Raw genomic sequence first — 16,281 nt, 5'->3', positions numbered from 1 at the left:
GGGGTTATATATATATATCAAAAGAGTTAATCAAAATAAGAGTATGTATAACTCAAGAGCCACTCTTTGAGGAATGCACACTATTTACACCTCCAAGGATTTCTCTCATATCTCGTTCATTTTCATATAGTTCTTGGTGCTATAATAAACAAATTGAGGTTTTCCTAAACATAGTTAATCACACTTGAGTCTACCAGCACATCCACAATGATTTATAATTAATATTTTTTATAATGTCTTATTTGTGCTCGACCAACTTGACAAACTTTCTAGTGTTCGTGGTCCTTAAAGCTTAAAAATAGGAGCTAACTTGCTCTAACCTCCTTTCTTTAGACATTCTTCCAACTTTAGGTTCCCAGGTTTGTAATGAATACAACAAATGCAGCAAATGGGCAAGTTCTTTCTTTGAAAATTTAGAACTAGATAAAGTTGAAGGCACAATATTTATTTTGTTCTATGACTCAATAGTTCTCAACTCATGAGTAGCATTTAGATTTGTGTGTGCTTCTTATTTTTTTTATTTAACAAGACAATGTTAACCTTTTAGGAAAATTTCATGCAATAAGTCTGTGTAATTTACTCAACTTGATAAACTAATAAAGCTTAATGAATAAATCTTTATTTCCTTTGCAATTATGTCTAACTAGCCTCAAAGGTCTCATTTTTTGTTATTACCTTCTAATGTGAGTTTGTAAGAAAGAAGGTACTTTGCCATTATGAAACAAACTACTTAATCACTAACATGTGGAGATCATTGGCCTCTCTAGATAGCTCTTTATGTACTTGGAGAGAATGGCATAGCCAATGTTAAATGGTGCTAAGTGGAGCTTATCATTTGAGAAAAGTGACTTTGCACCAGAAGAAATAACAACTCACTATTTTTTATCTCAATGAAAATCCATATTTCTTTCATCATTATTGTATCTCAACTTAAAGTTTTAGAGGATGAGGAAGAATGATTTTCTCTGTATCTTTATCCTTTCTACTCGACACTTTTGACAGCTTTTAATGAAAAATCTCACATACCAATATGATGGGAATAGCCATGGATGTACCTTAAGCCGAGACACCTTGGTGCAAACTTAATCGAGCTAGCATCTCGTCATCATCACTAAGGACTATTCACTACTTTTTCTTCTTTGGAGAGACACAGAAACTCTCTAGGACTTCATTTGGAAAATTGTACAGGCTTATCTTTGATTGGACGATCTCAACCAAGAGGGGATCTCTCTAATAATTTTGAAATTTGAAATATGAATAACAAAAAGCTTGAATAAAAATCCAATGGCTACATATAATGACAAAAAGAAAAGTAAAGGTGACATAATAGGCGATTTGTTTGAACAAGGTTGCTCTTGTTGTATATCTACCACGATCGAAAAATTAGCGGTAACAACTCCTCTCGTAGATTATTGAACAAATCAACTTCTTCTCTCTTAAGATCAATTGGAGCTAATTTAATAATAAGGATCTCACTCAGTTGACTATCGATTAGCCCTCTAAATTTTAAATTTAGCAAGGAACTTTCTCTTCAATTCTTTTATTTATTTTTTAACCCTTGAATTTTTATGTACTTAGAAGAAAAGAAGATAGAGTAAATAGGTAAAAATGAATTACTAAGGTTAAATATGAAGATGAAATCTGACTAGTAGCTCGTCATACAATCAATTCATTTTTACCAACTAAAAAATATGGCACTCAATTTTACATAGATTTGAAGGCATGTTGAAGTCAAATCATTAAATAAAATAATAAACAAAAATATATTTTTCATTATAATATATACTATATTGGGTTTATTTCGATTACAAAGAAAATTAAATTAAGCATGATAGAAAAAAGTTTTTAGCACAATCTTAAACTTAGCAATAAGTGATGAAGATGCTCCTCCTAAATAATCTTGTACCATCGTATAAAAAAAATCCTCTTTAGGTAACAAGACATATCAAATGAAGTTATGAAGTATGAACTTAGCTTAGCTAGCGAATTGATTAATCTAAGTTGAAAAGTACTTCTCTTTAAGCGGATGATATCCTTTTTCAAGTTATTCAATTCTAACCTAATACTAGTAGTGACATCAACTAAAATAGCATCAGCATATGCTATGGACCTATCCACCAAGTTGCCTAGGCAAGTTTTCTTTTGTTCCCTAAAGAGTTACAATTTTGTGAATCTTTCAGTGGCCCTTGACTTCTCAATTTTAAAATTAGCTTGTGTATAGATGATTTCTTCCTTTAAAGATTAATATGAGGAAAATTATCTTCAATAATAGGAAATTTTAAAGTTGGAACATCAAGGGAATCTTTCATTACTTCTTGATCTTCAAGGGCAACATTAATCTCGTGAAACTTCTTGTGTTTGTCACCAATAAAAATTGGGGAATCAACCAATTGGTTAGTCTCATGAAAAAGATTATGAGTAGGAAGAATAATATTGGCGTCTTCAAGCAGTTGCTTTATCATTTCCATCCAAGAAGAGCTTGGTGAAAAAAGCTACCTCTAACCACCTTAGTCAATAAGGATTTAAAAATAATTTTACTGACTATAGGTGCCTCAATAAGAATTTCATTGTTTTCATTTTCAATAATCTTATCATTTTAAGAGGAAGTGATGAACATTCTTCCTAAACCCTCCTTGCCTCTCAATCCTTGTTACTTTTCTCCTTGGATCATCCATTCATAGGTTAAAAAATCCTATACTTTTTGGCAAAATAATAAACTCTCTCAACTTTTCTCATTGGATCTTCTTTTTCTTTCCAATCCCATGCCTTGTAATTCATATAAAATCTTGTGGTACGAGTGTTATTTGTGGACAAATTTTAATTCAATAATCAAGACATTTGAAAATATAATTCAATACAATTTTGAAGTACATTAAAAAAAATAAGTTACTCCAAATTTAAATTAGAGCTTATAAATTATGCCAGTCTTAATTAGCAAGAAAAACACTAAACTCATGCCACTTCTTGATACTTCACAACTTCTCTTCCATTCAAGCCATGCCAAAATAAAGCCTCATGTTTGAATTTGCCACATTTCAATTCAAGCATAGAGATTTCACTCAAGCTCGACTCAACCATATGCTTATAATATCTAGTCAATTTTCCTTCTAAATTTAGTTAGCTATTAAAAATAATGCTAAATATTATATTACAAATTATCTTTAAGCCTTGGTTAAAAAATAGAGCACTAGATTCACATATCACTTAATGGTACTCTATAACTCCAATAAAACCAATTCAAAATTCAAATCCGTGTCACGGTTGATTAAGTTTGAGCTCAACCCATTTCAATTTAATGCTTAGAGTGTAGGCCCTTGCTTGATTGGAGTTATAGATTTCTCTTTTAAATCATCACACATTAAATATAATTATAGATTTTGAAATTTGAAAAAAAAGTGGGCAATTTTACATGCAATAATTAAATCTTACAAATTTATTAAATTAGTATTGAGATATTTCTATTTGTAATAATATTACTCAAATTTAAAATATAGAATTACATTTTTTATGTTTTATTAAATTTGAATAAGTTAATTATGTCATGTGCAAATTTAATAGAATGTTACACGCGTAAATAAATTTTTTAGGGGCATCTCTAACTGAATGTCATTTGGGCGTTTGCAGATCTCGCGAGCGTCCAACCGAGCAGCACAACATTTCATAAATGCATGTTTGAGATTTGAACAACATGATGATACAAATATATTTTTATAAATAAAAATAGAGAAATAATAAATATTTTGTTTGAAATAGAAATAGGTTAAAATGAGTTACCACGGGGCTCAAACATTTTGTAGTGCAAATTTTCCGTTTGATATGCCTCATGACTGTTACTAAAAAGAAACTTCCGTTCTCCTCAAACCATTTGCGGCTATTTCGCTCTTCTATTCTCTCCTTATGAGTCGTTTGATGCAGGAGAGGGCACGAAATGCAGATGAATCAGCAATGTCCACCCAAACCTTCGAGCACTAACCCAACCCCAAACCTCATATTTTCGCAACGGGTAGAGGCCAATGCCCTGTCGTCGGTGCCTCCTGCGCCGACGCCGGCCGGTGAAGCTCCGTTCACATTCCAGAGCCAAGCGACGGTGCCGATGCGGTGGCCACTCCACCGTCGTGCTAGATCGGAGCTCGCGTTCCGGATTCCGGAGGACTTTGACCTATGCTCGGGGGACCCAATGGTGAATGGGAACGTCGAAGAGATCGTGTCGGAGGACGATCTCTTCTCCACTTTCATGGACATCGAGAAGATCGGGTGCAAGATGGAGGGGAGTGGATCGGGGTCGGAGGGCGGGCTGTGCCGAGATTGGGAAGCGGAGATCTCAGGCGCGGGCGATGAGCGGAAGATCAACAATGCTAGAGATGGTGTGGCGGCGACGACCACAAAGCCGAAGCATCGGCACAACAACTCGATGGATGGGTCGTCCATGTCTTCTTCGGCGGTTGCGAGGGGGGAAGGGATGTTCGGAGAAGTACTGGAGGCCAAGAAAGCAATGACGGCAGAACAGTTAGCGGAGCTTGCGGCCATTGACCCGAAGAGGGCGAAGAGGTGTGTTTGCTTTTGTCCCGGATTTATTTTTTTTTTATCTTTATGCGTTATATATTCCGATTCAATCACTTCTGTTTCCCTTCTCTGTCGCTTCTGCCGTTGCATTTTAAATATGTTTTTCTTGGACCAATTGTTCTGTAAATGCAAGTTGATTGCTAACGAGTGATAGATATGCTGCATTTCATTTAGTCTTCGAAAATGATTGAAAGGGTTCAAACCACCTAAAAAAAGGTTATTATTTTTTTTATGCTTAACTCCAACAATTCAAACAAATTTACAGTTTGATGCTTTCCCCTAAATGATTGTCACTGTTCATAAGTTTGGTATTGCTTCTTTTATCTTTCTACGGCTGCAATGACAACTTGTTTACGAAAAAAAAAACCATACACACTTGTGCCCTAATCCCATGTAGAGTCACACCCGCTCGGAAAATTATTAGGTCCGGACACCGGACGTAGAGATACATCCGGACATCCACTAAAAATTTTACACATGGAGAGCACTTTAGTTACGCTTTTTTGTGCGCTTTACTTGCACTTTAGTTGCGCTTTAACTGCGCTTTGACTGCACTTTACCTGCGTTTTAGTTGTGCTTTTGGTGTGCTTGGCTTAATGTTCTGCGGACACATTAAATATATTGAATATCCACGTGTCCACTCCACGTGTCAACATTTTATTGACGTTTGGACGTATCTCTACGTCCGATGTCCGGACCTAATAATTTTCCCACCCGCTCCACTCGCCACTTTAGCACCAGTTCATTTTAATTGCTTTGCTCGCTACCTCATGCTCGAAACCTGGAGTCGTGACGTACGCGACTTGCCACCTTTGCCCGCGTAGATCTTGAAGCACAAACCGCCAACCCCACCAATTGGAAACTCTCCACATACTGTCTACAACTTCCCTGAGAAAAAAATGTAGCAGGTCTCATCCTGATTGGTATGGCCACAGTCCCAGCTGAAAGGAATTAGTAAGAGCAGAGTCGGGACGTAGAGTTATTTTCGGCGCATTGTGTACACCCACATTGTAGCCATACTCCGTACCCTGCATAGAATAATCTTTCCTCGGCTGCACATCCATTGATCTTTGTTTTGAACTGAATTTGAAGACCCTACACTTATAGCATCTTTGATCCAGTTAGAGTGTTGTGATTGGTCTTATTGATTTTTGATTTGATCGGAATTTAATGACATCATGTTTGTCATATCTTGATGTGGGCTTTATGATAAAGCTACTGAAAAATATCCTCACAAAAAATGTGAGAGAATGACATACAACAATGATAGAAGTGTTATGGTTGTATCACATTACTTATAAAACTCCAAAAAAATTACTCCTTATGCGTTGGTATTTGGAGCTAAATCAATGTTGTCATTAGAAGTTGGGTTGCCTTCACTTCGAGTAGCTATTCAATGTGACCTCACTCAAGAGAAGAATGCTCATTTGAAAATGGAAGAGCTCAATTTATTGGATGAAACTAGACTCTAAGCTCAACAAAATCTGGAGATTTACCCTCTTTTGTGTTTGTTGATTTTGTATTCAAACGAAATTTGAACTCATCATCCATTGATCTTTGATCCAATAGGAGTTTGAATATCTACGTGTTCATTGATCTTTGATCTGACTAAGTTTGAGGATCTCTTCATTCTTTGAATCTTTGAGTCGACCAAGTTTTTACTCACACTTGATTTTTTTTTTTGCGTTCAGAGAGATGAATGCTCACCATCAACGGTTAACCAATCGTAATTTACTTCATTATTGTCAAATTAGCAGTAGAGATGGCCATCAAACGGTTTCATCATTGCTGGCATACTTGCTACCTCTAGCCAGAGGTAAGGAGTTGTTGTAAATGTTGAAACAACCGGGAAGAGTTACATCATCTACTCTATACCCTGTGGTTGAACAGAAAAATAATAGTAACGTTAATGAGGATCTAGTGCATTAATTCTTTATTGTGGTCCATTAGAGTCAAACTAGTCTAGAGATATTATACCAATTAGTTAGTTTTTTTAAACAACTAATCATCTTTTATTTTTTATTATTGAAGGCTAAGCCCTACATAAGAAAATTCCAATTATAGAGTAGCTCATGGCTATACACATAAAATCTATACGAATGTTTTGTTCAAGCAACACATAAAACTTTAATTTCACGCTAATATATTGCTTTAATTTGAGAGGCGGCCTTACCCCTAAACCTATAAAAAAGAAAAGATAAGTATATGACTTGTGAAATTTATATCAATGACAACATTCTAATTATTATAGAATGACCATATGATAACAAATATGACATAAAAAAAAATATTTTGAGTGTTTTAATTTGCCTCAAAATGTGCTAAAACTCAAAATAATTAAAAATATTTTCAAGGCAAGGCATATACTATGAATATACCTAGTGCACAGCTCTGTTTAAAATTGCACGCCTTGAGGCGCGCCTCTGCGCAATTTGTCCCAAAACTGCCTCGAGGCTTACGCAATTCCACCCCTGGCAGAGGCGTACGCCTCACTTGGACTGAGGCGCGCCTTAGAGGCGCAATTGCTCAACTTTGGGTGAGGCGTACGCCTCATGGGAACGGGCCCACCTACTTAAAATGAAGATTTTTTCTCCTTAAACCCGCACGGCTCTAGTTCTCCCTAAATTTTCCTTCCCGCACGGCTCCAGTTCGCGAAACAGAGAGCTCCCGCACGAACCGCACCCGTCGGCTTCCCTTCCAACCGCTTCTCCCGCCGGCGCCACCTCTCTCGAGCGAAGTTGAAGTTTCCGGCCACCCTTTAGGAGTTCTCCACATTGGATTTAAGGTTTTTTTTTTTTAGTTTAGGGTTAGATTTTTCAAGTGTAAGAAAATCTAGGGTTTTTGTTTTTTTGATTGTTTTTTTGTGTTTTTGAATTTTTGCTTTAGGAATCATGGTTAGAGGTAAAGAAAAGGCGAATACGTCATTGCGGCGTGACCCTTCTTGGAAATATAGCGTGCAAGTTGACGTAGGAGGGGGCGAGAAGACGTATGTCTATTTAAAATGCAATTTTCATTTACACAATTCTGTGTCCGTGAGGCTTACGCCTCAGACCGCCTCGAGGCTTACGCCTCGCCTCAAGGACGAAAACCGCCTCGAGGCTTAATTACGCAATTTTAAACCTTAGTGCACACATCATAGTGCAAAGGTTCTTTGGAGCCATAACTTATTGTTTAGCATGGGATGGTTTAAAAATAATGCAAATTATTAAAATATGAGTAATTTATTAATAATTCAATAGTATTAGTGAAAAATATCCTAATATGAAAACTATTATCAATTAAACAACACATGAGAATGCTTTAAATTGCTACCGCATGATTGGCATCATTTCTCTTACCATGTGTCATATATTTAGATCTTTCCTAAAAGTTGCATCATGTTTTGATATTTTCTTTTATTTGTTGATAATGAATGAAATTGCGGTACAGAGTGACTTAACATTATTCTTAAGCAATAAAATTATAGTTCTATAAATTAAATGTTATGAAACTAGGTTGAAGTCTTGAACCTATTTTATGAAGCATAAAATAATAATAATAATAAAACAAACAAATGAAATCAAGTTAAATAGTAAGGAAAGAAAAATAGTTATCATAAATGCAAAATAGAAGTCATATGGGTTCAATTCAGTTTGTGAGCAATTTCATGGAGTTATCATTCTTTTGTGAAGCCATTTCAAACAAAAACGGTCATTATCTGCTTGAGTGCTTGTGAGTAAAGAGGAGTCTTTTTCCTAGCATCATCCTAAGATTTTGAGAGCTAAAGAGGAAGTGAAGCCATCCTTGGGTGCAAAAATGAGTTGACCTCTTCAAAGGGCTGTGAAGCTAACCTTGCCATCGAATAGGAGACATTGTCTCATGTTTGCCAATCGAAAAGGAGGTGAAGCCATCTCTACATACATGCTAAAAGTTCTTATACTATAGCCCATCAATAACATAAAAACTGCATACTATTTTGACCCCCCATGCCTTGCCACTCAAATAGTGTAAGGATCGTATCTTGCTATATTATAGGAAGCAACACATGTTATGGTGCATTATTGACATGTATAACTTAGTGTCTATAAATGATGCACACCTCAAGGATGGTGTCATCGAATTGATGAAATGTGTCAATGCTTTAAGTATGCTGATGTGTACACTTGAATGCTGAATGATCTTAGCTCAGCTCAATAGTATATCCTTAGGGAGACCAAGAGGAATATGGTGCCTTCCTAGGATAACAAGTCACTATGTAATCTCAAAAATCAAACTATTATAGCACTCATGAGGGTCCTAATTTAAAACCATTCAATTTTAAATTGACTGTTTAAGCATATAGGCCAAAGACTTGAGGTTTATCTTGTTATCTCCAATTTGATCTAAGGGTCCTGATGAGTCACCATCATTAAGACACCTTGCTTACAATGCAAGTTTCTAAGAATCGTTCTTACATGCCAACCGCACTATGTTGTTCTTAAACTTAAGGTGATAAGTCTTAGTCCATTCTACATTTCACTCTACTAAGGGACTCACCCGTGGAGATTAACATGCTTTACTCATCTGAGCTCACTAAGGAGCTCATCCTATATGGGGTGAGTTGGAGATCTCTTATTAAGCAAGCAAATCGCCTCTCACCGTTGCTTGAATCACTAGCTCTCCCCTCAAAACCTTCATCTCCAAGCTCACTAAGTTTAACCATAGGAAATAATCTATTCAGGGGACCCTAACATCTTTCAACTATTACTGCATAGCCTAATGCTCACCATTCCCACCCCGTCTTACTTGCCTTTCCCTTCAAGGCAATTCAAAATCATCAACACAAGTTGTCGGCCACATTCGATTGTTCATCAGTTGTAGGTCCCCACATATCTAGGCTCACTCACATATTCTCCCAGAGCGAGCTTGCTACAACTGAACTTGTCCAAGAGCTTGTTGACTTCATCCTCCTTCAGCCCAATAGGAGGCAACACGTGTCTAAATTAACTTATAGTGTTATACGGGCGTTCTATGTATCTTGTAATTTTTACTTTTTCTATGTATAGTCTTTCCTATGGCCTTCAAATCATATAAATAAGGGGTAATAAGTAGCAATTTGGGGGTTTAAGGCTTTTTTTTATTGATAGTGGATACTTTGTCTTCGTGAAACCTATTGCTCTCTTTCAATACTCTTTCTCTATTCTCTCTACACTCTCCGTTGTTACATATTGGTTCCAGCTCATCGAGTAGACCTGCTAGTAAAGTTGGGTATCCTCCATGAACAAATTCTGATTTGATATTGTCATGCCCCAAAACCTAATGGGAGAATTAAATCTGAAACTATCTCATCCATAATATAGAATATACCAAAGACATCTAAGTAATCCAAAACAATTGAATGATATAGATAATCATCTAAATTTTATTTCAAAAAGAATTATAAACAATTAATCAATGACAAATTTGTTCGCCACATCAAATTATAAATATGGATTAACAAAATACCTTCACTGAGCTTGCTCTTGATGGTCCTGACCTTATCAACCTCTACTCAACAAGATCTTTCCTCTTTTTTGAAATTTCATAAAACATAAGGAGTGAGCATTCATATGCTCAATTTACATTATGTAATTAAAAGATTTGAAGGTTTTAAATAACATTTGTAAAATAACAAACAATAATTTTACAATTAGAAAATATAAATAGAGGGATTATTTATACTTATTGGTTTACATTATTAGAAGAACAATATAGATATAGTTTAAACTTGAATAAGCATAAGAAGTAATCTTCCAGAACTTGTTACTTGAACTTAAACATTATAAACATTAGCATATACTTTTACTTATACTTTTATATGGGTGTTAGAGTACTTTTACTAAAGCATTAGTGTATACTTGTTAACAGAATATCGTTTATACTTACATTTATTTCATTTAATAGAATATGCAACATATAAATCATGATACACACATGTTCAATGTCTACTTATTTTTTTTTTATGTTCAATGTCTACTTAGCCGACCCCACGTAGTGGGATAAAGGCTTGATGTTGTTGTTGTTGTTGTTGTTGTTCAATGCCTACTTATAACTCTACTTCTACTTATGCCTTCTAAGGTCAATCTGATTCCCCTTATTACTCCACTTTTACTTTTAACTCTCTTGAACTTCTCACACCTGCACAAAGTAGATGAGGTCAGAAATAATCTCTCACACCCACATTAGATAGATGGGGCTAAAAATAGAAATAGAATATAATAGAAAGTTGGGTCCATAAATAAAACTTAGTGCATTTCTCTTGAACTTCTCACACCTGCACAAAGTAGATGAGGTCAGAAATAATCTCTCACACCCACATTAGATAGATGGGGCTAAAAATAGAAATATAACAGAATAGAAAGTTGGGTCCATAAATAAAACTTATATTGCATTTAAACACCCCCCCCATAATGAATTTTCCTTCATATGAATTTGAGATGCACATGCAGAATTTATCAGATTTGACATGTATGTATAACATTAAACATGAAATTTGAACATATTGTAAGGATAATGCATGTATAATTTCGTACACAAATGAAAGTTTTCATTTGAAAAACTATTTATATGAAATATTTAAAATGTCATTATAAAAGTTTTAAAAAACTATTGGAAATATCAAAAATGTCATTTTTTACATTAAACATTCAATAATTCATACATAGAAAATCGATAGGTAAAATTTTTATTTCTCGCTATCAAAATGAGCAAGACGGAACATTCTACAATATGCCATAAATCACACAGTGGAATGTTTATTAAACTCATTTAGCTCTTCGTAACATCTCCACGAGTTGAACAATTTCGATGTGCCATGCATAACTTCTCATTTAAATCATAAATAGGGTATTGGGTAAATAGTGTATTGAGAGCTTACCTTGAATAGAAAAATTCACTTACTGGCCCGATGGATGAATTCGACTCCACACCCTTTGAACTTCCTACTTTTCTTTCTCTCTCTTCTTCTTCTTCTCTTCTTTTTCTCTTCATTCTTCTCCAGCAAGCCAAGGGGCGAGGGGTATGAGAAAATGGATTTTAAACTTGTACACATAAAAATTCACTTTAATGCTCAGCACCATGGCGCTTCAACATATAAAAGTCTAAATCCATTTTCTTATACCCCTCACCCCTTAGTTGGCCGAAGAAGAATGAGGAGAAAAAGAGGCGAAGAAGAATAAGAGAGAAAGAAAATAAGGAAGTTCGGAGGCTGCAGAGTAGAATTCATCCATCGTGCCAGTTAGGAGTATTGTTCTATTCAAGGTAAGCTCCTAATACCCTATTTATGATTTCAATTTGATATTCCAACATACAACATTGCAATGCTTTGTCAGAATATTCATATGCTCCCGAATAGAGAGCTCAGCATCGTAGCCTCCCTTCCACAACCATAATGCTCCTAAACTTCTCTCCAAACAAAAAGCTCCGCGCCACAGTGTGCCATGCACGATGGCACAATGCTCTCTCACAAATTTCCCCCTAAGCAGCGAGGGAAGCACTGCAACACCCCAAGCCATAAGATTTTTCCTACGACACTTCTAGAAGGATTTTTCGTACTTCACTCCAGACTTTCAACTTAATTATTGTGTCCTTAATTATAAATTTAATATATAAAGAACCATGCAAAATTCTTACCAAGTTCTATAGCAGTCGATATTATTAATATTCTCTTAGGTGCGTGGAGCATGGATTGTTGTCAGTGATAAGAAGACAGATCTTACTTGACGAACGACTTCAACAAGAAACCTCAATAAGCATGGAGAAAATCAAATTTACTACCCATCACAACCTACATGAAATGGAAAAATGAATTATAAAGGTGATCCAAGATTTCCTTGGCTGCCTCCAGGGGCGAGTGCGAGTAGACAATGTACCTGAGGGGTCTTCTAACTTTGCATCTTGCTGCAGGCACCCATCTAGAGCACTGACCTCGATGCCAATTCCTGAGTACACTCGCACGTGGGCGAGTAATAAGGACTATAATGCACTGGCTAGGTGAGCCAGAAGAGATAAACTTGAACTCACCAATGCTTTTTCTAGGGAAATTATAGTGACAAGGTTGCCTTCTAAGTTCAAGGTGTCTCACTTCGATTTGTATAGAGAGAAGACCGACCCCACTGCCCATACCAACCTTCGAGTGGATGAGTTGCCCATACCAACCTTCGAGTGGATGACTTCCTTGCTGGATATAGATGATGCTCTTAAGTGTTTGGTTTTCTTCACGAAACTTAAGGAGTTATCGCTTAGATATTTCACTCGCATGCCCTAGGGAGTGATAATCGCCTTGGCCAAATTTAAGTGATTGTTTATGACTCAATTCGCAAGTACATAGAAGCCCCAAAAGAGCTCACAAACTCTACTAAAAATGAGGCACGAGCAAGGATAATCATTGAGGAACTTCATATTATGGTTCTAAAGAGAAATGTTGGATGTGAAGGATCGAGGACCTACAATTGCCCAGGCCATGCTGCCTAAGGATTGAGAGAGGGTCCCTTCAAGTATGCACTCGGCTTGCAATAGTTGAAGAAACTCATTGTACTATTGGAGTTGGCCAATCACCTTGTCTATGCAAAGGAGTATAACAACGTAGTTGAATCATTCACAACCTCTCACCCCCACAAGATTGTTATAAGAGGAGAGGAACAACAAGGAGGAGACAAAGAAAGATTCTATACCAGAGATTGGAGGGATAAAAAATCTAACCTTCTACATGATTGTTGTTGCCTTGAACACTTGTGCCTATGCACTCAAGGCCCTTAAGGATAATAGGGCCACCAGTGCTGACGGTGGAGAAGCCCACTCGTGCCACTTTCCCATACCATGAAGAAGTCGCTCATCGACCACCAACCTACCCTACCCACACTCCCTTGAGAGTGTCCATGGTTGAGCTAGTTGAGGCCATTAAAAATAAGTTCTTTAGATGTTTATAAAAGCAACAACACATGCTTGTGATACCTCACGGTATTGAGTTTTTCTTAAAGACCACAACCACAACACAGAGGAGTGTCGCCACCTGTGATGTTTAGTAGAGGACCTCATCAAGGCAGGGAAGTTGAGGGAATTTATGCTCGTCAAGGAAAGATGCTGACTAGGAAAGGGACTTATAGAAGGATGAACAAACGGACCAATTCCTACGCTCTCAGTGCTCATTGTTGGAGTGGTACTCACCATCTTGGACAGTGAGTGAGAAGACCTGCCCAATATGTGAAGGTTGCCCCAATCACTTTCTGTGAAGACGACAAACCCGTTGGAGGGAACCTGCCCAATGATGTAGTGTTTGTCACTGCCCTAATCGCTAACTATCAAATTGGTAGCATTCTGATAGGCATAATAAGTTTTGCAAACATTATTTTCAAATCTGTCATTAAAAAAATAAATTTGCTTTTTTCCCAGGTCACCCCCACTATAAGGAGAAATTATTCTGTGTGGAATTCGATCACAGAGGTGTGTTCGGTCGCTTACGTGGAAAGTAAAAAAGTCAATTGACTCGCTTAACCCGCTAAGGCCCGACCCGTCAAAATTATTTGTCAAAGGCCCGACCCGGGAGATAAAGTTAAATTTAGGTTGGCTCTTCTTTTTTTTAGAATTTAAGGCACGAATCACCGCAATATATAACGATTTCAGCCAAAATTTTCGCAGAAAAAATGCCGATGAAGATGGAGATTGATCTGGATCTGGAGGAGGATGTTGGTTTTTATGAGCACACAATATTTTCGTAGGTCTCGGAGGAAGCCGATAATCTAGAGAATGCCGACGTCCAGGAAACAAGCGCACATGAAGCAGAAAACTTAAAACCAGTGTGACTAGACGACCTTCTTCCAAGTTTTCTTTAAAGCAATGTTGCAATTAATTTTCTTTACAGAGTCATATTTTTATGTAATTATTTTAGGGTACAAAGATTTTTGATGTATTTCTTGTGTTTAACAAAGATGCGTATTTTTATCAATAATGTACATAATGTTCAATTGTAATTGGTTTTAAAAGAAGACTCGATGTTCCCTTCTTTTAAAGTATTATTGAGCTAGGGTACAATAACGAATTTGTAGTTCGATTTTCTTATTGCCAAGCTTTGTTGCGTATTAATTGCGTATGTATTGCTTATCTGTTTGATATACATTGAGTATTATCTGAGTATTTATTTGGTATACATTGCGTATTAATTGTGCATATGTTGGGTATTGGTTGCGTATTGTTTTGCTTAATTACTGCTTATTGGTTGCGTATTGGATAATTCATTTATTGCGTATTTATCAGGATGTTTATGTTAATGAGAAAGAGGCATACGAGGCTTATCGTAATTATGGCCAAAATCTTGGTTTTAGTGTTCGTAAGGATCATCACAGTTACTGGCCAAATTCCAGAAATTTAAAATCCAAGGGCTTTGTTTGTTTAAAAGCTGGTTTTAAGAAGTCTGATCTTAATATCCAAAGGAAATATCGAAAATTAGATACCCGAACTGGTTGTCCAGCTATGATTAGGTTTACAGTGGATGAAGCTGGATATTGGAAGGTGAAAAAATTTATTGAAAATCACAATCATGATTTGCCTAGGCCAGAAGACCGGCATCTTCTTAGATTATGCAGGAATATGTGTGATGAAAAAGCTTCTGTTCTTAAAGCAATGACAGATGCTGGGATAAGAATCATTGATGCATTTTTCTTCCTTGCTGATGAAGTTGGATGTGTCGAAAATATTGGATTCACAATGAGGGATGCGTACAACTTTATTCAAAAAATAAAAAGAGCAAAGATTGAACTTGGGGACACTAATACTTTGATTGAGTTATTTAAAGAACGTCAACTTAATGATAACATGTTCTCTTGGGATGTCCAGAAGGATGAATTTGATAGATTGTTAAATTTTTTTTTGGGTTGATGGGATTGGTAAGATAGATTATGACTGCTTTGGTGATGTGGTAATTTTTTATACAAGTTATAGGCCTAATAAGTATAATTTGGTATGCGCACCATTTGTCGGTGTTAACAATCATTGGCAAAACATTTTGCTTGTGGTGGCCTTCTTATCCGAAGAGACAATTGAATCATTTACGTGGGTGTTTACAACTTTTGTTCGAATGATGGGTGATAAACAGTCAAAAATAATATATACAGATCAAGACCAGCAATGGTTAGGGCCATAAAAGTTGCACTACCTCACAGTCGCCATAGACTGTGCCCATGGCATATCCGTAAAAAGGCTCCATCAAAAGTATCATGCTACAATACCAACAACAAAGTCAAAGGCCTCTTCAATAAGTGTTTGAGCAGATGTGACTCTGAGGAGTTTGAGAATGCATGGGCTGAATTGATCATACAAGGGAACCTTCAAGATCATGTTTGGTTGCAGGATCTTTAGAGGATAAGGAATAAGTGGTCAACAGCCTTCAATAAGAATTGTTTTAGCATGGACATTCTATCCACACAACGTAGCGAGTCTACTAATAATGTGTGTCATGGCATTTCTAAGCCCACAAGTTCTATAACTGATTGCTTTCTGGATTTAGAGAAGGTGATAAGGAATTGGCGTCAGAATGAACAGGATGAGGATTATAGATGCAGCCAGTCCGAAATAGAACCTGTAATAAAAAAACTATTCAATATTAAAGCAAGCTGCTCAATTTTATTCAAAGAAAATATATTCATTTTTTGAACAAGAATTTTTATAAGGTGTTGGTGTAATGAGTGTAGAGCTTGAGTCTAGTGATTCTTCTAAATTTTTTGTCTA

The 16,281-nt window shown here is 36.3% G+C and overlaps 1 protein-coding gene across 1 annotated transcript in view; it reads left to right on the top strand.

Moving 5' to 3' along the window:
* Positions 1 to 3,758: 3,758 nt before the first annotated feature.
* Positions 3,759 to 16,281, top strand: part of LOC110104466 (transcription factor RF2b) — a 43,458-nt gene continuing 30,935 nt past the window's right edge. Inside the window, exon 1 of the mRNA XM_020833605.2 lies at positions 3,759 to 4,548. Within this exon, the coding sequence (XP_020689264.1) occupies positions 3,929 to 4,548 (620 nt within the window). The 5' untranslated portion in view covers positions 3,759 to 3,928. The remainder of the gene's footprint in view (positions 4,549 to 16,281) is intronic.

Source organism: Dendrobium catenatum, unplaced genomic scaffold (genome assembly GCF_001605985.2).
Source record: "Dendrobium catenatum unplaced genomic scaffold, ASM160598v2 fragScaff_scaffold_1380, whole genome shotgun sequence".
Taxonomy (NCBI): Eukaryota; Viridiplantae; Streptophyta; class Magnoliopsida; order Asparagales; family Orchidaceae; genus Dendrobium; species Dendrobium catenatum.
The sequence above is the reverse complement of the archived record's forward strand: the minus strand, read 5'-3'. Positions and strand labels throughout refer to the sequence as shown.